Source organism: Amphiura filiformis, chromosome 7, assembly GCF_039555335.1.
Source record: "Amphiura filiformis chromosome 7, Afil_fr2py, whole genome shotgun sequence".
Taxonomy (NCBI): domain Eukaryota; kingdom Metazoa; phylum Echinodermata; class Ophiuroidea; order Amphilepidida; family Amphiuridae; genus Amphiura; species Amphiura filiformis.
In genome coordinates, this window is record NC_092634.1 from 52,543,722 (window position 1) to 52,566,304 (window position 22,583).

Here is a 22,583-nt window from a genome sequence, read left to right on the forward strand (position 1 = left end):
ACCTTAATATTGGATAAATGAATCTTGAGAGTATGCCCTCTTTCAGAATGGATGTTTTAAAAGTTGTTGGTTTCATGATCACTATGCTATGCACAACAGGTGAATTGCAGTACCGGTACCAAAAATAAAATCCCTCTAAAACCGGGCAATGTTTCCTTGGTCAAAAATAATTCCTTGAAGCTCTTCCCTGTACAAATCCCCATAGATCCAAAATCGGGGGGGGGGGTGTAAAATTATGAGAACAGATCCAAGAGAAACTGTCAAAGATCTTTCATATTTGTGCGTCATGTTTTGAAATTGCCGGTTCTATAGAGACCCATTTGAATGCACCAGTACACTAGACTAGTGATTCGGGGGTTACTCGGATATGGGAGTGTACAGTACATATGTGTGACCAAATTTTAGGGAAATGCTATTACCTAACTATTTTTTTATGTCTTTACAGTCCGAGTCCGCATAAAATCTCATTAGATATACAACCAGGACATGGCTTGGATACGCAGCAGTTGGCACAGCTACTCATAGATCAGCAGGGTAACCTCAGATTGCCACTAAATCAACAACAACAGGGTAGTCCGCACCAGAGTTATCAAATATCAATTCCTTCCAATTCACCAAATCAACAGTAAGTAAACAAGCATAATCATAACCCAATTGAGTAGTCGACTAGTCGGCATATAACAGTAAAATATGACTAAATGTTTCGAGATAACCTACACTAGCTTCTAGAGAATTATGGTACTGCCACTTACTTTGAATGCTGCCTATTGCATAAAACATGTACCGTAAATAACACGGCCTGGACATTTAAATTGCTATCCTTGGTGTCTCCTGCGAGCACAACACCATGCCAAATTTGTCAGCCACTGAAAGTTACAACTGTAGTTGGGTCAGTCCATGTCAAATCAACCAGGGGTCCCCAGGTGACCCTCTCAGATTTTGATGAAATGCCATCAGAATAATCTTTTGTGGCCACAATGAACCCATACAAAAATTAGGCTTCATAGGCCATGTCGTTTTCGAGAAATGGCCCTTTGAAGTTTTTGCCCAGACCCCCCTTTTTGGCACTTTCATGAGTGTCATTGGTGATTTTACCAACTTTGGTGGCTCATAACTTCTTGTTCTAAAGAGATATAAAGCTGCAATCTTGGATTCTAGCTAACCTTATGTCATATTTTCAGAATCTGGCTCTAAATTTCAGATATCTGCTTTCCTTTTTAAGTTATGAGCACCCAAAGTTGGTCATTTATTCAACTGCATAAGTGTGATTTTGTCATTTTGGGGGTCCCCTGATGCCAAAAATATGTGGTCATATGACTCAAATGTCATAGATATATTGTCTATGGGTACATATCTGAGCCCACAAGCAAGTTTGAGCAAATCAAACCATTAATGGAGGAATGGGCGGCATCCGAAGTTGGGTTCGGGTGAAAATTTGCTGGAGACCCCCCCTCTTTCTGACCAATGGTTGACCATGTTGACAGTTGAAACATGAATTGAAATTTACAGCCATGAAACATACTTATGAGACCTACCTAGAAACAAAAATTCAGCTTTGGTACTCTACTCCATCATAGTTAGATGGCTCTTGAAAATAGGGATAAAAACCTGTTATTTCTTGTCTGAGGATGTTGAATTCGGCAGCCATGGTAACAAAATATGCCAAATTTTACTAAGTATATGTGCATATTTTTGGGTTGTACATTACAGACCACTCTAGGTGTGTTTATTAGCCTCTAAAACACACCCAGAACATATTTCATATGACACTTGAGGTAACTTGTGAAAAAACTTTGTCAAATTTTGCTGATTTTGTTGTCATGGTTGCTGAATTCAACACCCTTAGACAAGAAATAGCAGGTTTTCCACCCTATTTTCAAGCTGCCATCTAACTATGATGGAGTTGAGTACCAAAGCTGAATTTTTGTTTCTGGGTAGGTCTCATTCAGTATGTTTCATGTCAGTAAATTTCAATTCATGTTTCAACTGTCAACATGGTCAACCATTGGTCAGAAAGAGGGGGGTCTCCAGCAAATTTTCACCCAAACCCAACTTCGGATGCCGCCCATTCCTCCATTAATGGTTTGATTTGCTCAAACTTGCTTGTGGGCTCAGATATGTACCCATAGACAATATATCTATGACATTTGAGTCATATGACCACATATTTTTGGCACCAGGGGACCCCAAAAATGACAAAATCACACTTGCGATTGAATAAATGACCAACTTTGGGTGCTCATAACTTAAAAAGGAAAGCAGATATCTGAAATTAAGAGCCAGATTCTGAAAATATGACATAAGGTTAGCTAGAATCCAAGATTGCAGCTTTATATCTGTTTAAAACAAGAAGTTATGAGCTACCAAAGTTGGTAAAAATCACCAATGACACTCGCGAGTGCCAAAAAGGGGGGGTCCGGGCCAAACTTCAAAGGGCCATTTCTCGAAAACGACATGGCCTATGAAGCCTAATTTTTGTATGGGTTCATTGTGGCCACAAAAGATTATTCTGATAGAATTTCATTAAATCTGAGAGGGTCACCTGGGAACTTTTCAGAATATTGGTTGATTTGACATGGACTGACCCAGTTAGAATATTCATGGAACAAGCTCATTCCAACTATCAGCATCGTCTTCACTGTCCGATGAGATGGAAATCAACAAAGCAATTGTCAGAATAGTCATGCAACAATAATCATGCAAACAAGTTCATTTTACTTAAAAATATTCATTGTAACATTTTTGTTCCCATTTTATTAATCTCCACAGACCTCAGATATTCAATGTCATTTACAGAGTACCAACATCGTCATCAAAACAACATCAGCAGAAGCAGCAGCAGCAGCAACCTGTTGCTGTAACTCCCACACAAACTATAGCACACCAACCTGCAACCCAAACCATCCGAATGAACACTGCCGCTACTACGACCCATGTCGTACCCACACAACCTCAATCCCCCAGTGTGCGACACCAGTTCATCAGTAGCCCTGGTCAAATATCTAGCCCGCAAATGGTCAATACCTCCCAGGGAGCAAGCCCTCACCAGGCTTATTACAGAATTAAACCACCACTATCGCATAGTGACAGTAGCGACTCCTCAATGAAAGGTAACCAAAATGTGATGGTTCAAGGGTCCCCTTATCAACCAAGAAGACTATCGCTAACATCACCTGGTGTGGTGGTGTCAGCCAGTGGTGATAATCAAGCTGCTATGAGGATGTCAGTTCCAGCAACTCAAGTTCCAAGCTCACTAGGAATGAATTGCACTAGTACATTGCCATCAGCATCAATGCAAATGAGGGCATTGTTATCATCAGTGGTAGGGACAATCAGTACAACAGGTGCGTCATCTATAAAAGTGGAAACACCTGCTGCAAACAGTATGTCTTTACTGCCTCCTCATGCAGCTGAACAGGTTGTGTTGCAGCAATCGGATACAACCAAACCAAAAGGGGCCAAACGAAAGCCAAAAGCGAAGTCGCAAACTGTAAGTAAAACGGCAGAGCCAGTGCAAAGATATTCTGAAGAAATGGCACGGTCAATGCTGCAGGCAGTGTCAAAGGCGTCGCCACAAATGAAAGGGGGTTTAAAGCCGGGGGCGTTGAAGTCTCTGTCACAGTCTTTGGCAGTAACTTTACAGCCACCAGTGACACAAGCTACGTCCACGGTAATAAAAACTGAAGCAGTAGCATCAAAGACTTCTCCACAGTCTTCATCACAGAGTTCAGCGCAGACCGTTTCTTCTCCACAGACGATATCCTCTTCACAGACGATATCCTCCTCGCAGACAATCTCCTCCTCGCAGACCATCTCCTCTTCGCAGAGCACCACGCCATCAACAGAGTCTTCCCAGGAGGTTAAAACAGAAGAGATGCCTACTGCAGTGGTTGAAGAAAAAGAAACTGTTAAAGGTACATTATCTCTCATTTATGTGCTCTGTTGTTGATAAGAAGAGTTGTTTTTAACTGATAAAAGCCACAGGACAAAAGCAGTTACTGTATCCAACCTAAATAGCACCCATGGTTTTTGAGCAAATCATTTTAAGGGGGTGCTTATCCTTAAAATGCTTGTCCCAAAGCCTGTACTGCCGCATAAATAAATAAAAAATTTAAAAATGCATTCTGCATCAGGTTTTCAATTTCTCACAAACTTTGAGACTCAGGGTTTAATTAAGGTGACATTACTAATATTTAAAAAAATAGATACTTGAGTGCCCTGTCAGAAAAAAAAATGGTTAGGTTGAGACACACATTGTTAAAAAAGTCTTCCAAAATAGAAAATTACCCCCTGGGCAATGTGTTATACCCCTTCAGAGGAAAAAAAATTGCAATTGAAAGAGTATGATAAAAACAATTAATATACCGCCTTCAGCAAAGGGCTTTTAAAAGAAACCCCTGCTAATAGATAAGGTGTCTGACTGGAAAATCGCAGTATGTGGATTCAAATTCCAAGCTTACACATTTCTTTGCTTTTTTTTTCAGTTGGGTTGTTTGCTGGCTGGGATTTTGTTTATATTTTGGGTTGGTTAACTCACCTAACTGTCCACTCTTTGCTATAGTATTAACAGCCAATCAATATTTATTTGTCAGCCTCACACCTGATGAATTTATTTGTCAACATGTACTTAAGTCAAAAGGATGAATGTCTTTTTTGGAGATCCCAATTTAAATATTTTAACAGCTTTATATTATGAGCATCTCTTTTACATCTCTTTTACCCAGATAGCCTCTATTATCTCATTTACATAATGATGGCCATTCATGAGTAGTGATTGACCTCTGTATTCATTGAGTGGTTATGTGACATAACTCATCACAAGGATCTTCTTCATAATGATGTTGACTTCTGGCCAGTGTATGTCATCTATGAGGACTGTCTTTAATCATTCAGGTCAACAAAATGTGAATATAATGTGTACTTATTTATCTTTTTATACAGAACCACCTCCAAGACCCAAATCACCAGAAATCCCAGCTGAGTATCAAGACAAAGAGGCCCTATGCCCAAACTGTGGCTGCTGGTCAGCTGACCTTAAAAAGTGTGAATCTTGTGGAAAGAACCTATTTTTTTCAAAAAAGAAACCGACCAAGTACAGAAAGAAGTCTGACAAGATCATCTTATATCCTGCGTACAAACATTCAGCAGCTGTGTCTAAAGATGAGGAATCAGATAGCTCTAAAGTAACTATTATGAAGAAAGTTGGTAGCGGAGTGTCCGCTAATGCTTTTTATGCACAAAAGCTATCAACGCATCTGGAGTCCTATAAGAATTCCGGAGCTGCGGCTCGAATCAGCACAAGAGGTGGTGGGAGGGGTAGTCGCAGAGGAAGAGGAGGAAGGGGACGTGGGAGAGCGGTGGCAAAACGACCCGAGCCAGAGTTGATTTCCATCTCATCAGACAGTGAAGACGACGCTGATAGCTGCAGTTCAGGGCCTGTATCATCAAATGCTGGTACTCCAGCTGATACTCCAAATAAGAGTGTCATGGTTATATCAGGTAAAGACACTTAAATTCAGGGTCAGAATATCGGCGAGAATCCGATTCTCGCAAAGATTCTTGTGAACAAATTTGTGCGAATCAAGTTGATTCTCGCAAACTTTTTGTAGTTTACACAGAAGTTGATTTGCAAGAATCAAATGATTCCCGCAAATTTATTCTGCAAGAATCAAGATTGATTCTCACACTGTGAAATGAAATTCTGGCCCGTACCAGTTCTAATTTAGATACAGAAGGCTCTGGATCAGCATGTCGGAGGCCTAATTTTAGGATTTAAAAAAATATGTGACACGATCAAGGGAAATGAGTCGGATGTCGCTAATATTGATTTTGAGATATTGGCAAAGAAAGTGTTAAAATTCTTTTGTTTTATATTGTTTTCCTTCATTGATGAATTGACGTAACTTCGCAAAGAAAAGTCGTATCAACATGAGGTTTTCAGTTTCTGAAAGCTCTAAATGTCCTCTTTAGAAACATATGTAAAACTCATTTTCGACCAGGGTCGACATGCGACTCATTCCCCTTGACCATGTCACATATTGTCCTGTTTTGCCAAATGAAATGTAGGTAAAAGTGTAACATTTATAATGAAAGTCAAATTTTATTATTTCGCAAAATTTTTGGAAAAATACAGGCCAAAAACGCACAGATTTTAGGGTATTTTTCGTATGTTGTGACAATCAAGCCCAAAAACTTGTACAAAGACTAATTTCAAGTTATGCATTTTAAGTTTTTGAAAACATATGTTTTGACCTTTTTATAATCGCATAAAATATTAAAATTATGAGCTAACTCTTAGCTTATACTCACAATTCTGACTTGTGCCAAGATTTCAAACAATTTTTGAAATTAAGTGAAGTGGGCACAAATATCATTTTGACCAGTTTTGGTCTGTAATCATCTATGTACAGCAAATAGAGCATTCCCTTCTTATACACATGGTCCTATTTCTCAGCGGCACTACTTGCCGTGTCTTGGCTGGGAAACAAGCAGTAAAAGGCATATAATCTTATATACAAAGAGTAAGGTCTGTATGTTATTTTGCGGTTGTGCCATGGACTTCGCCTTTGTGTGCATGTACTCTCTCCTCAATTAAGTTTAGGCATATGATTTGATACTTTGACCAGCTAAATATGTAACTATGTTACTACCTAAGCCTGAAGTAAACCAAGGTATAGTCTGTTTCACAATTGAAGTTCAGATAAGTGACAAATTATTGGTTTTAAGTGGAAAAACTTGTCAAAAGAGATTGAAACTATTACCTATGATGCATATTTAACTGTAAACTACATTAATTTGATGAACTATTGCAAGTATTATATATATAGAAGAAAAGAAGAAAGGTTTTATTTCAAACTCTAATCGTGACCCGCAGGTCAAATTGCTAGAATTGTACATTAAACACACCTAAACAGACACAATGCAATTTTGCTGGCAGCAGCTTAATCAGCGCCAATATTGCAACATTGAAACAAACAACTATACAAACATCAATCCAACCCAACCACATCCCCCAAGTAGGCAATGAGGATAAAGTGCCTTGCCCAAGGACACAACACGTTGGCACGAGCGGGGCTCGAACTCACAACCTATGTATTATGAGTCGGGCGCCTTATCCACTCGGCCACACGTGCTCCTACATATACCCCTTTAGCTTGGTTGACTGACTGTTTTCACTTTGCAATACTAGAGGGTTGAGAACCAGAAAGCCTTAACTCACAATGTGACACATTGAGAGTTAAGGGGGCACGCAGGATCACTCAAAGTGGGAAATTTTAGACATTGTTTTGTATTGTATCTATAAAAATGATGATGATAAGTATATAAAAGTATACATTTTCAGAAAGGAAATGGTGCAAGGAATCCAACTAGCACGAGAGTTAAAGCTTTCTGGTTCTTAACCCTCGTACTGTATTTCCAGACTGTTTGCCTGCAATTGTGGTACTGGTGGTGAAATACAAGTATTTATTGAGATAAATTGCCAACCTAGTTTTTATACACTGCCCATGATATCTAAAAGAACACTATTTGTCATCTTAACCTATTATTGCATTATCAATTCACAGAATCCCAACAGTCCAACGGGTCCAGTACAGTTGAGTCCGAGTCTGATGTAGACCTTTCCAAGACACCACCTGTGAAGAGGAAATCCAAAATGAGAGATCCGGTTAGTTCATCTCTTTTTATGCTCTGATGAACTTAGTGGTTATCAAATAATGGAACATGATGTTGTGTTGTTATAATTGTATGTCAGGCTTGCTGATAGTTTAAGGTGGTACTACACCCCCTGATAAATTTTGTGACTAATTTTGCATTTTTCTCAAAAAATAACTAAACTACAAAAGTTATATGTATATTATATAGGGGCACGGAATCCAATTACTTCACTGAAATTTCAGTGATTCAAGACAAGTGGTTCATTATATGTTAAGATATGAGGTACATTCTAGCGGTACCTCTTTTCTTATCATAAACAACATAACGCTTGTCTTCAATCATTGAAATTTCAGTGTAGTGACTGGATTCCTTGCCCCTATAATATACATAACTTTTGTTACCACTGTGTTATTATTCCATGGAGTTGGGCCTTTCTTCCATAAAAACCATGATTAATATAAGTGTACGTGGAAGACTATTTAGAGAGTGGATTTTGGCTCATCTTTCACACATAAGGAAGACCAGTCTGCAGGCAATAAAATGCTGGGTCTAACTCATTTTTGTAAAAAAATTGGAGTTGGGCCTTTCTTCCACTCAGGTATTCAATTGTGAAAAATGGTTTAGAGGTCACACTGACACACCACCTATCTTCGACTTAGCCTGTTTGATTTTTCACAGGGAAAACAAAAGATAAAGTTAAAATTGTATTTAATTATCAATTTTACAAGAAGAAAATGTGATGCAAATGGAATTAAAATAGTAAAAAGCGACGGTTTTGAATGACTTTGCATTCGTTATTTTTCGGGTATTGTGAAAAATTGCTTTGACGGATATTCCCCTGATCCAAAGCAAAATGTTTAAGATTTTTCACAATACCCTCAAAGTAACCCCCAAGTAATTTCATTCTGTTCTTGAACTCTGGCCATTTTTGTTTTGAAATTTAATAGGATGGAAACACTCCCGATGACTTGGCACCAATAACCCTCACTCCAGATGCGCCCAACATGCCCCCTAAGAAAGTTGTGAAAAAGAACCCAACAGCAATTACTGTGGAGCAGGAGCCAGAGCCGGAACCGGAACAAGCCATGAAGCTTGGTCCTTCAGTTGTGCCGATAGTGGAGAGCATGGACGTGTGCCTGATACGATTTGGCTCATGGACACCAACTGTTATCAATCCAGTTGTATTTCAAAGTAATTGTGTCCTGTTTAGTTTTAATGGTGAGTATTTCACAACCAGAAACATGTTTTTTTTAAGGATTCATACAACTAAATGTGACCCATCACATAAAATGAAGATTCAAACACTAAAAAGCTTAAAAATAATACCTTGCTTGTTGAAATCAAATACAGTAAAAATGTTTTATGAAACAAAACAAGCTCAGAATTCTTTTTATTTTCTTTATATTTTTCCATCTTCTTTCATTGTTATCTACCAATGAAGCTAGCCGCGAAGTGGTCTGTTTCGATGTGATGGGTCACAAATGTCAAGGACATGAAATACAAAATGTGGGTGTTGTGTTGAATCATAAATGTTATTGAAAAAGTTTTCAAACATGAGAATGATGGCGACATTAGGTTTACATCTGGAGTCAATTGAGATGTTGTGATATCATACATCTTGGTGCTTATATCCATCTAACTCACAGAAGAGTGCTTGTTTAGAATAGTTCAATGGGCCATGGGTGAAAGCACCAAGGCAAACACTTATGCCCTTAATCAGTGCTGGCCATGGATGTATATAACTATGAATTTTAAAATGAATCTTAATTTATCATTGCATATTAAAAAAAAAGCACTGAAATGTTTGCTCCTGATCTGAACTTGAAAGATTTCAAGGAGCTAATTTGTGAGAAGTGATATTCAAACAGGCCATGGACAATCCACTGCAAGTGATTTCTTTGCTTGTAAGAAAAACAAACATTTCTTTTTCAAAGGAATTAAACCTTGTTTGACATTTTGTTCTTTCAATCTCAATCACAGCTACAACAGACAACTGTTCTCAGTTGAGACTTGATGCTAAAGACATCACACTATGCCAGTACAGCTTGAAGAAAGGAATGCCCACGATATTCATCTATACTACACCTAAATTTGCCATGGTTGTAAGAGAAAGACTAAAGATGGTGAAGGGTAAAGGGCCTTTCTTTGATCCCGGGAGTGGAGGTAAGCAAGAAAAAGATCGGCAAAATAAAAATCACAATACCTTTTATAAGATAAGCATATTCTAAGTGCTAATGTGTATGCAATTTATGCTAATTGGCTGCCTCAATCATATTGAGTCCTGCCTGGCTAACGTTTGACACCAAGTGTGTACTCATTGTAAAAGGAATTCATCTTGACACTTTAGCGACTGTTTGTTTGTTTGTTTTATTTCTTCTTTAACCTGGGACGTTCAATCAATTGAAAACACAATTAATCATCTGTTCTTCCTTGAGGCCCAGGGAAAAAGACTAATCACATTTATAGGAAACCTATTTATCATAGAACTTTACATGTGGCGTATGACATGGATGTGGACACATGTTATTACACAAACATGATTGGTCAGTTCTAAAAAGTTGTGGCTACGCCATATGCCCTTGTGATGCTACCTGCAAAGTTGCTGGTGTACCAAGAGTTCCACGATGAACACAAAATTAGTAATTTTCCTATAGTTATTTTCAGTTGTTCAAATAAATTGGTTGCCACTTGCAATTGGAGTTGACTGTAATCCAACTGAAAGATATATGCCTATTTTTCCATTTTATTCCTCCTCCAGCCCATGAAATGGTATACAAAATATTAAATGTTTATGAGTTCAATGGTAAGAATATTTACATGAGGTGAAATATGGACTGTTCCATTCTACGAGTCTTTAATGGAACAGTTCATATTTCACCAAACCATTGAACGAATAAAAACATTCAATATTTGTTTTATATAACTCATAAATAAGTTCCCTTGCTTCTATTTATTTTCATAAATCACCAGACAAACAAAATAAATTAAAAGATATCTAAATACATATTTATTTTAGAAGCAACACCCGCACCTAAATTGGCGAGTCGAGGTGGAAACCTCGCGCTATACCCTTATATTTTTACCATCACACAGTAGACAGATAAAATTGGCACATTATGACAAAGGGGTCAAACCTTGCTGCTGCAACTTAACATTGCTTTCTAACCTATTGTTATTTCAGCGGAAAGTGAAAAGCGAGTAATCGTACGACCGCTAAGTGATCCTGATCATAATCACACAAGTAAAATACTAGAGGCGTTTGATGGCATGGCTGCATGCACCAACAGGATGAAAAGTGAGTAACCCAGCCATGATTTCTCTCTATCACATATGTGATGTGATCTGTGAAAATTCTTCACATGTCACATTATGCTATATTGTTTTATAAAATGGAATAAAGACTGAAATTCTTAACCAATTCCTCTACTTTTCTTCTCAGCTTATAACTTTTGATGTTGAAGTCATGTACAAAATGAAAACAGTTCTGAAAAGAGCTATCTGTACAGTGCCTTAAAAAAATCAAAAATGAAAAATTTCACCATGCATGGGCAGGGTTTTCACAGATCGCATTACATAGTTTGTGGCTTGAATTGCCTATAACTATTTTGCACAATACCAAGGTGCTTGGTTGTCAATGGAAGAATGAAGGGAAATGAAAGTAAATAGGAAAATATGTAGCTGGAAACCTGTTTGTATTATTTATGACAATGAAAATGATCAGTATAATCTCAGTGATTAAAAGACAAATTATGTCATGATCAGACAGTTTTTGATATATTTATGTCCAGATGTGGGAGAGCGTGGCGCAATGGTTAGGGTACTTGCCTTTAGTGCATGAGGTCCCGGTTCGATTTCGGCGGTGGCGATTTGCTGGGATATTGACTTGGAAAAAAAAAGTCTGAAATTAATTGGCAACTTCTGTAGATTAAATTCAGACTTCCGCTCTCCCCATGGTTCATTTAGAATTGGGTAAATGAATCATGAAAGTACTCCGCCCTTCGGAGGGGCGTTAAGCCATCGGTCCCGTGTACAGAGAGCCATACCTGTACATGTATCTCGCAGCCAGTTTCGAAAAAGAGTAGGGTGTTAACCCCTGACTGTTCCCAATCCGCCCGGTGTTCAAAATGGACCCCAATGGAAATAAGCTTCAATAGAGGCCTTCTTGGGTTATCCAGGGTTGTCAAAACCCGAACAAATAAATAAATTTAAAAAAAATGTAGCATCAGAGTCATATTAGACCAGAAAGTTTGGTTTCCAGGTACAATCCTGGGTATGGGTGTAAATTTACCGTAATTTGACTTTTTCTTTATAAGTTTTTTTAATTTCGCTTTTGGAGTGTCCTATAGAGCCAAAATGCCAGGATCATTAATGGTTAGCATTGAATTTGTATCCATTTTGAAATCATTAATAGAGTACGACATAAAAACAAATTATATCTTTGCATATTAAAAATACAATTGCCTGATTTCCTACTTTTGTTACTCCAAAAATGTCACACTTTATTATTTTCACTCAGCCCATTTTGAGGCTCAGTTGATAAGCCCAAAATTCACACACTTTTTAGGCTTTTTCTTAAAAGTCACTTCAGGCAACTTACATCTGGCATCCTTGTGATTCAGGTATGCCCCATGTGTTGAGATGTTATTTTGTGATTGGATCTTAGACAAATGGATAAGATGCAGAATTTTATTATTGAAAGTCTGTGACAACCCACACTTAAGTTTAAGGTTGGTCTGAACCCTGGAATTATGAAAACTTTCGGGCCTCATAACTGCTAAATTATTAGTCTAAAGAATATAAAAGTATACATTTTTAGAATGGAAATGACTTGATGAATTCATCTGTGAGGTCCAATTTGGGCCAAAATGCTCATTTTCGGAGAAAATCCAAAAAAACCAGGTTTTTTGGGCCAAATTTTTTCGTGCAACGTAACAAAAAAATTGTTTGGCCAAAAAAATGTTTTTATTAATTTTTAACAACTATATAAAAATATCTAAGGACTGATATTTCATTTTTTTGAATTTTTACCAACTTCACCAAAAATATTTGAAATTTGGGCGAAAATCAGGCTTTTTGGCCCAAACTTTTATATTCTTTAGACTAATAATCTAGCAGACGAACCTTAATATAAGTTTATTTTTCATCAAACCATAAAAATAAAACAAAGCAAGATACGATTATGAAATTCACTTCTAACGTAAAAATAAACTATGTCTCTTACCACTAAGGTGCCTTATTTGAAGAATTGGACAAAGAAGCTGTGAACCGTCTGCTTGTAGTCAGCAAACCACCAGAACACTGCTTTCTACATGAGGCAGGACGCCCTAGAATCAGGCAACCCTCTGTGGCCATCAGGCAACCCTCTGTGGCCATCTGCTCACCAGCTAGTGATAAGACTATTGTGACGGTAGATCCAAAGACATTGAAAGTTACCAATGTAGAGAGGTCAACTGAAATGATGGCGTATGAGGAGGAAGGAGCGGATGATAATGATGTGGTGATGAGGAGAGCCTTGGGGCCATGTGTTACGTAAGTGTAATCATATTCCATCACACTAAACTACAATCTTAGAAATAATTGTTCGAACACTTTTAAGGCCTTATTGGAAATGGTCCCCCTTCTACCCCCGTACAATGTTGGCATGCCCAATATGCTCATCTTCACCATATCTTCTCCTATCTTGTTTGGTGGGGAAAGGGAAGGGGGGCATGCTTAAGATGAACGTTGAGACAACACTATTATAATTCTTAGTTTCCAGTGACTCGTATAGCGTGCGCACTATGCTAAGAAGAACATAGGAATTACAGTGGGTGTTCGAACACATTTTTTCCGGGATTGTAGGTAACACATCGGTTAAGTAAATTTGTAATTGATGAGAGTTACATGCCATGCGTTAAGTGTATATGAGCATGAAGTTGAACGAAGTAGCGCTAAACAATCAAGCTGATTGGATGATGAACAATGATGACAACAAGATGGTTGATGCGTTGGTCATCTATTGCATCTTTTCTACACGCTCAATTATTACTACCGCATATCCGGAAATCAGAACAATTATGACATTAACCTTAGTAAAGCTTATGACTTGATCGCGATAGATTACATCATAAAAATGTCAGTCGTATTGCTGTTTTTTGCTTTTATAGGTATTTTGATTTAAATTCAAGAACCCAGTGTTGTGCCTATCACCCTATGTAATTTCACTTGTTAGTGAGACATACGTTATGTTCTACATGAATGAAGTAAACAAAAGAGCAACTGTTTCTATGTGGATATTGTAAGCATGACATTTTTCCCATCATTTAAACTGCATGTGATGAGAATGATCAAGATTAAGAATAGATGCTTGCCAGGGCTTACATCCACAGTATCCTGGTATTAGGGTTCCTGAGTTGCAGAAAAATATCCGAAGATCTTCCCATTTTCTGCAGCTCTGAAAATTGTCTGGGAACAACATTATAAATCTATCAAAAATAGACAAACATAATACACATAACAGTGCCGCAGAAGAGTTAACATGCTCATTTTTGCCCCTGAAAAAGCATCGCTGCATCAAACCAAAGCGCTTCCAGGGATGCTGACCCCAGGGGCCCACCACACCACCTGCTAAGGGTCGTGCTCTGTGCTCACAGAAAATATTCCAGGCAGCAGTTCAAGTTTTTGTTCACTGACCTGATGCTTGCATGTTTTTCTTCAGGTTGTTCATCTACCCACCACCTCCAAGTACGGGTGGTATTACAGTCACATCTGATGACAAGGCATGTCTGGATGAGGGAGAATTTCTCAATGATGTTATAATTGACTTCTATCTCAAGTAAGTAGTAATTATTTTTTTTTTTTTTTTATGTCTTGACATTTTTTTTTTAACAAAAAGGCAAAAATAAAACCCAAAAATTCATATTTGATCATAAGTTTCAAATTGTTTTGCAAATTTTGGACACGAAAATAATAAAAGAGTAGAATAATAGTTTGTAGCAGTGACTTTATTAATCTACTATTCCAACATTTGCAACATTGGATAATTTTTGCACAAAATTTTTGTCTGAAATCCTGAACTGACACATCAAAAAATTGACATAAAAAAAAATACAATAAAAAAAAAGGCATTCCGCATTAGGTTTTCAATTTCTCACAAGCTTTGGGGCACAGGATTTAATTAAGATGGTCTAACAATGTCCCTTTGCATATATCGTTATGAATTCGGCAGATGGCCGAATCCGGATTCGGCTTTTGGTAAATTAATTTTAACAGCATAGTAAATATTCAAAATAGGGCATCATACAGGGTTAGCTTCTTCTTCTTAGCGTGTCCAAGCGCGGGGTCAAATGTGCCCGAGCCAATAGCTGACGCAGTGACAAGCAGAATCATTGAATTCAGCTAGGTCCTCATGTGTGCAGTGTTGCCCCATCTGTGGACACAACAACAGGTGTTCCATAGTCTGTGGAACCTTTCCACACTCACAGGTAGTGTTTTGCCCTTCTGGTAGGTAGCCCCATTTCTGCAAAGCGACCTTGCACCTTCCGACCCCTGATCTTAGTCTGTTGAGACACCGCCACTCAGGCCAGGGTTAGCTAACGGTGCATCGCAGTACGGTCAATGACGATAACCGTTAAAAAGTCGATATGCTGCCCTCTATAGGTAAAGTATTGATCCTGTGTTCTCAAATTCAAAAGTAATGCATACGTAAAATGAAATTTACCAAAAGCCAAATCTGGATTTGGCCATCTGCCGAATTCATAACGATATGTTGCATGATCAAGGGGAATGAGTCAGAAGTCAGATGGCGCTAATATTGTTTTTTGAGATATTGGCAAAAACTGTGTTCAAATTCTTTTGTTTTATATTGTTTTCAGCCATTGATAAATTGCTCATAACTCGGTAGCCAGTCACTTCTATTCAATGTCCAATGGGGTTTGGACTATACATAGGCATTTTTTAAAGTGTGAAATTGAAATTTGTTGACATTAGACTCATTCTTTGTGATCGTGTCACATGTACATCTGTACAGGATCATATGAAGAAAATTTCCTGAAATTCTGACATTTCTTGAGGACTGGTATATTTGAATTTGTGCATGCGAGTGTAAAGAAAATTGGCATTTTGAAAATATTTTAATTCATGCAGTAATAACTTGACGGTAAGCCCTTTTTTGACCCTTCAACACATAGTGATTGGAAAGTCAGGCAGGCAGGCCGAGCTTAAATGACCTTGAAAGATCACAGAAAGCTTGGGGAAAATCCAAAACTGTCAGTCACAATCAATCCGCTTCGACCAAAAAACATCTGTTTTTAATTACATAGACTTGACAGCTAGAAAAAAAATACACATCACAAAATACACCTGGGTAGGTTGGGCCCAAAGAACAGGTAGGGTTTTTTGTTGCCACATACAAGTTTCAAGTTCTGTAAATTGTGCTCAATGTAACTTGTTATCAAATAAGAGATGACAATCTGTTTGCATCTTTTCTTAGATACCTGATGGCAGAGAAACTTTCGGAAACAGACAAGAAACGCACCCACATCTTCAGTTCCTTCTTCTACAAAAGATTGATGCAACGAGAATATGGACCTAATGTTTCCAATCCGGAGCTATCAGCTATCGAGAAACGCCATAATAGAGTCAGGAAATGGACACGGAATGTTGACTTGTTTGAGAAGGACTTCATTATTATTCCCATCAATGAAAGGTGCGTATATAATTCGTTTTATGAAGAGGCAATCTATTTTGAATGGCTCTTTTCAGAAGCACTAATCCTGCAGTGGGAAGGGAGCAGCTGATGATATGCAACTTTTTCACATTCAAAACCATCAATTCATCAGTATACAAATATTAACTGTCTATGAGTGTGATGGGCGAAATATAATCACAAGGTGAAAGATGGATTGTTCCATGGAATGGAACAATACATCTTTCACCGAGTGATTATTATTTCGACCATTATACGAATTTAAGACAGTTAATATTTGTTTTATATCACTCGTACATAAATTCTATTACTAAATACAATTTAAGGTAGGAAATAAATTTTTTCATCAACATAACACCATGTTTTGCCGTGATATACTTCAAATTTTGGGGTCCACCCCATAACTAAATTGGCGAGTCTAAGAGTCAGCGCACGGCTTGGCGCAGGCGCACTCCGGCAAAGCACATGATGGTAAAAACTATCGCACAGAGAGGGTGATCGTAAAAATGATAAATGGTAATCAACCAATGAACTGTCTAGAATTTATGTAAGAGTGATATAATAGGTACAGGGCAAGCCGCATTGCATAGTGTGATCCTGACATTTACCATAATCCATTTATGTGATAAACAGGACACACAGGCTATCATAATTCTGTGATAACAACTGTAGCTATGAAACTCTGTAGACAAGGGCCAGTCTACATTTATAACTTGTGTCCTGAAGAAGTCTGAGGCAATGTTGATAAAAGCTGCACAAATTTCATCTCTGGAATTGCTCCACAGTCCTTGCTTATAATTTTGCATTTGTAATAATTTGTGTAAAACAATAATTATTATACTATAGGGTTAAGGTTAGTGGTGGGAAACATCCACAGTATTTTGATACACTCATTGTCTGCTTAACAAGAACTGAAAAGCAAGCATGTGTTGTGTGTGGTTTAAAAACCAGACAAAATCTTGTAACTAAAGTTGAATGTGTCATTTATTTTATTTTCCACAGTGCTCATTGGTATGTCGCAGTCATTTGCTACCCTGGTGAAGTTGCCATGCCAGAATGGCAATGTAGATCAAACAAATATGAAGGCTCGGACGCCTCCGAAACTGACTCGCCATCACCGGCACCGCCAAACCTGACATCTGAAGCAGAAGCAGCGGATACAGCTGATGAAGCAAGCAACACAGCTGAATCATCCACCCCACCAGAATTGGACAGTGAGGGCGCTGTTCCTAGCACACAAGATTCTGCCAGTGTTAAGAAAGAGACAAATGACGAGGAGCCGATGGATGTAGATGAGAATGATTCAAAAGAGAATCAACCCATGGAAACTCAAGAGGTAAAATACAGAGAGTTTCCTAAACCATTGGAAACAAGCAACTTGTAAACTTTAGGAAATTCATGTATCAACCTTGGAACCTGGACTTGACCTTCAAATTGTTTCGCCATGCTTGTGGCAACTACAATTTGAATACATGCATGTGCGTGATCTATTAATGGGTCATGCTAGTAAAGGCTACTGGTGATATGCTGCATTTTGTAATGTTTAGTTTAAGCCACCATACATTATGTTCTGCCAAATGGTCCCCACAAGTGAAACAAATAACAGGTGCCTGTAGGACAGCACATGGGCATATGGAATATTGAGTACTGGTATAATATCTTTGCTTTTACCAGATCTAAAGGCAGCATAAACAACTTGGGGCACTTAATGAAACCCATCTTCAGTTTGTGTACTTTGCATTTTGCAGATCAAACTATATTTGAAGCATTCAAAGATGATGAGATTTGATAAAGAAGCACCTATAGTGGTGGTGCTGGTTGGTCAAGCTTTGCCTCCCCTTTTGGCAATGGAAAGAAGTAATAAATTAAAATCACTACTCTTTTTTGTCCATCTCATTTTCACTAGACAACAAGTGCAATAGATGATAGTGCCAATTCTGCAACTCAAGATTCAGCCTCAGGTACATGGGATGTCCAGGATGCACAGTGCTCATCAACATCAACAGAGACTCAGCCACAAGAGCCGAAGCAAGAGGCAACCCAGAATGAAGTGCAAGAAGCTCAGCAAGGATCTGTCAAAAGTGAACCAGCATCCAGTCAACCCACACCCAGTGTGCTTAAGATGAAGGAATGCAAACAGTAAGATTGGGGTTTTGTTTCCAAACAGTTTAAAGAATTTGACTGCCACTTGCACAAATGAAAACCCTACTTAAGGCATTTCTGTACCTTGCATCCCCAAAAGGGGGTTTTCACAGGCTTAGCAGTTGTGGCATGGAAATTTGTATGCAATGAGAAACTAAAAACAGCTGACAGCGTAATTTTACAGAATGAAAACTCTAAATGACCCAGAGTGAGAATTTGTTTTGATGGTTAAACTTGTAATGTTAACATATATTGAAGCATAAAACCCTAGACATCAAAGCAGGGGTGGCCAACATTTTTCATTATTCAGTTGTGTAATGTTATTTGCTATGCTTTCCTTTTGTTTCCAGCCCATGCATATTGATTTTCGACTCACTCAGAGGACCTTGTCGGAGAAATGTCATTCAGAAACTAAGAGAGTAAGTGTATTAACCGATCGTATACTCTGGTTGCTCTACGAAAAAGGTATAAAAATCAAAGCCACTAATCCCTCCAATTAGCTCCTGCTGATTTCCCATTATAGAACTATCAAAAAGTGTGCCAACAGGTTTCATAATAACATTATTACATAACAATTTTCTATCTTTTGGATTGTCTGCTGTGGTTTATCATTGGGGTGGGCTTGTCCAGCTGGAAGTGTAATTGACCAAAGGGGGTAATTATCAGTAATTGGGCCTGGAATAATCCCTTTTTTCGTAGCAAAAGCCAACTATAAATATTTGCAAGTGTGAAAAGTCTGAAAATATGGGACTGGAAGACTGGAAAAAATGTGTGAAATTTAAAGCATTTCAGTATTGCATTTTGCAAAACAAACAACAGACATATTTGCAACAATTTTCATGATGTCAAAAATATGGTTTCTTTCCCTATTACTACATTTCTGTACTTTGAAAGTATCCCACTTTACCCACTCAGACCAAAGTAGGAATTTTGATTTATTGCCTTGGCTAAATTGCTATGTACTTACATCTTACTATACCTGTCAAACTGATGTTGAATATTGTAATGAAATTATATATTTTAATTAGCTAGAAAAACTTGTCTGCAAGTACAAAGTGCAACAATGTTGAATTTGATTGCTGTAATTAGTAAAAAATGCAAAAGCAGCAAGTGATGCATTGCTTTTGAACAGTACATTCACTGAGCAATCAAGTGTTAATTCAGCTTTTTTTTATCTATCTAAAAGCGTTATGCAAAATATAATGGTCATATTACATTTCTTTGTCTTCAGATACTTGGCTGTTGAATGGCTAACGAGAAAGAAAAGTAACTGCACATTTGACGGCTACACTATGCGTGGCCAGACACCAGAAGTACCACAACAAACTAACTATAGTGATTGTGGTGTGTTTGTACTACAGTATGTGGAAACATTCTTTGAAGTAAGTTTATAGATCTCTGTTTAATGTAGGAGACCAAATCTGCATTAATGTGTACATTCGAGGTGTGGATCTGGCCCTTGTTGCATACAAACACGAGTACTGCAACCTGTACTGTGTAGAGAGTGCGTCAAAGCAAACGGTCTCCCAGGCACACTCTTACTACATTTTATAATGCAGCGCTTAGGAAGGGCTTCCAGTACTACTGCTGTTTTCAGAAGCCACAACAATCCCTCTTTTACTGCATTGAATTTGTTCTATGTAGGCAGTTAAGCTATTGCAGATTTGGATTCTTTGGAAGTACACATTCGGGTGGATTTAGTGCCTGCATATGTTGCCCCATTAAGTGTTATCTTTCCAGAATCTTCAGACTCATAGCTGATTTCGGTCTTTTTGCTCTTCCTGAAAGCAAAAAAGGGTTAAACATTTTAAGATTAGTTTTAATGTTTTTGTTCAGTCATTAAATGTGATGCAAGGTCTGTTCTTTTACCTCAGTTGGTCTGTAATTTTGAAATAAAATCATTGAAAGAAAGTCTGGGGAACTCAGAAGACGTTGTCAGTTTTGAGCACATTATCTGTGCAGTTAAATTTCAGTAATTTTGATTTAAATTTTTTTTTATTTAAATCTTACCTTGGGTTGGTACACTATGAACCCAATGCAATACCTTAGAACAGGCCTTCTCAACTGGCGGCGCGCGCCACTTGTGGCGCTTGGAGTCAGTCGAAGTGGCGCACGGTAATTTTAATAACTTTTTCACATAAATCTTGAACAAAAACGCATTGGAAATACCCAATCTGGGCCTTAAAAAAATCTTAAAATCCAGGAGCTTCCGGGGCGCTGCCCCCTGGACCCCCGAATAAAGCACCACTGCACCTTACCTGCTATGCATACGCGCTACCTCGCAAAGTCCTCCCTTGACATGTTGGCACTTCAAGATCACTAAAAGTTTTCAGTTGGCACTTCAAGTAAACTAGTTGAGAAGGCCTGCCTTAGAAATTCTCCTAGTGGCCCATATGGGCTCTTTTACCATGGGCAAATTTCACAAAATATGTGTGATACACTTGGCTGCCATTTCAGTCATTACTACCATGCCGGTTGTTTCATTGCATAGTATCTATATTCTCAATTTCAGATATTTTGAATAGTTTCAATTTAGAATTTGATTATTCCTGTGTTTATCTCTTGTCTTATAACTATTCATCCCATATTATTTTTCCCATGACCAACACATTCAGAAACCAATCAAATATCTATCCTTCCCAATACGAAGCCTAACCAAGTGGTTCCCTGAGGAAACAGCCAGCGGAAAACGAGGAGAAATTGTCAACCTGATAGATGACTTAAAGACCAATTGGGAGGCTGAGGTGACACAGAGGTGACCCCAGTAAATAGGTACATTTCCAGTGCTGTTTAACTTGAAATTGTTGACCCTGCCATTAGGCTGCCAATGAGTTTGGAAAGGGAACTAAAAAATGAGCTCTGTTTATCTCTTTGGCTGTCTGTGTTTATGTGTGGTCAAAATTGTTAACCCTTGGCTGCTTTTGATGATTTCTCTCACATGTTTTCATAGATTTCAGTGGGACTTAGACACACAATGACCCCTAGGGACAAGGTCAAAGGTCATCAAGAGGTCAATTGAGGTCATATTACAAATGTTAAAAATACTTCACCATGCACAGAAGTTGATAAATATTGATGTTTTGATGGTATTTTAGGGGTCAAGTTATATCATTGTTGAATTAGAATACCAAGGGTTAACATTTGTCATTTCCCCCACATGCCTAAATGGATTTCAATGGGACTTAGACACAGTGAACCCTGAGTACAATGACATGTTGATTGATATCAACAGATGTGAGGTCAAAAGTAACCAAGGGGTCATTTGAGGTTATGAACTATATAGTGTAAGTTACTAAACTACTTGTTACAATTTGAGTTTGGCTTTTCACAGGAAACAGCAATACTATGAATTGATAAGCAGGAGCAGCATTGGTGAATGATAATTCAACCCAACAGTTTTTGAGACTGATGAACGCATGTGACTTATTTTTACAAAACCCGAAACATGTTGGCAGGCCTAATTCTGAGATAATCTTATCTTACATAGTATAAATGACTAGTTCAAATGCAAAACTCATATATCCATTTTTTAAAATTTCAAATATAACTCGTCAAATATAGAAAATGCGCGTAATGTACTATCCACCAAAAAACGTTGACAACGTAAAGAAAGCAGCAAGTTTAAAAAGCCCCCACCTCGGCTCACTTTTTGAAACTTGGTCCCATTTGTAAAAGATACTGATTTAATCTTTGTCATAATTATCAACTTAAAACATTTCCAGAAGTGTTATGTATCTTTAATGTGCCGATGCGATATTAAGTTGTTAGCATTCTGGAACGATCAGAAAGGTTATTATGTTGATCTTGGCCAATATCCTTATATATATGTTTTGTTTTATGATAATTATTAAGTTCATGACCAATGATTGAATTAAGCGAATAACAAGTAGGCGTTTAATGACAATGATACTATTGTTTAAACGTTAAAAACACCGATTTGCTGTTGATATTCAAAATGGGACCAAGTTTCAAAAAGTGAGCGAGGTGGGGCTTTTTAAACTTGCTGCTTTCTTTACGTTGTCAACGTTTTTGGTGGATTTTCTTTCTTTTTATGAATGTAGCCAAGCAGCTCTAAGCTTGGAAAGTCATCGGACTCTGA

The 22,583-nt window shown here is 37.9% G+C and overlaps 1 protein-coding gene across 1 annotated transcript in view; it reads left to right on the forward strand.

Annotated features, from left to right (window-relative positions):
- Nucleotides 1–21,256, forward strand: part of LOC140157938 (uncharacterized) — a 29,393-nt gene extending 8,137 nt beyond the window's left edge. Inside the window, exons 6-20 of the mRNA XM_072181186.1 lie at nt 446–625; nt 2,770–3,914; nt 4,942–5,499; nt 7,566–7,666; nt 8,604–8,874; nt 9,637–9,819; nt 10,838–10,951; nt 12,885–13,185; nt 14,354–14,470; nt 16,127–16,342; nt 17,345–17,678; nt 18,249–18,481; nt 18,835–18,903; nt 19,716–19,866; nt 21,100–21,256. Of these exons, the coding sequence (XP_072037287.1) occupies nt 446–625; nt 2,770–3,914; nt 4,942–5,499; nt 7,566–7,666; nt 8,604–8,874; nt 9,637–9,819; nt 10,838–10,951; nt 12,885–13,185; nt 14,354–14,470; nt 16,127–16,342; nt 17,345–17,678; nt 18,249–18,481; nt 18,835–18,903; nt 19,716–19,866; nt 21,100–21,243 (4,117 nt within the window). The 3' untranslated portion in view covers nt 21,244–21,256. The remainder of the gene's footprint in view (nt 1–445; nt 626–2,769; nt 3,915–4,941; nt 5,500–7,565; nt 7,667–8,603; nt 8,875–9,636; nt 9,820–10,837; nt 10,952–12,884; nt 13,186–14,353; nt 14,471–16,126; nt 16,343–17,344; nt 17,679–18,248; nt 18,482–18,834; nt 18,904–19,715; nt 19,867–21,099) is intronic.
- The last annotated feature ends 1,327 nt before the right edge of the window (nt 21,257–22,583 follow it).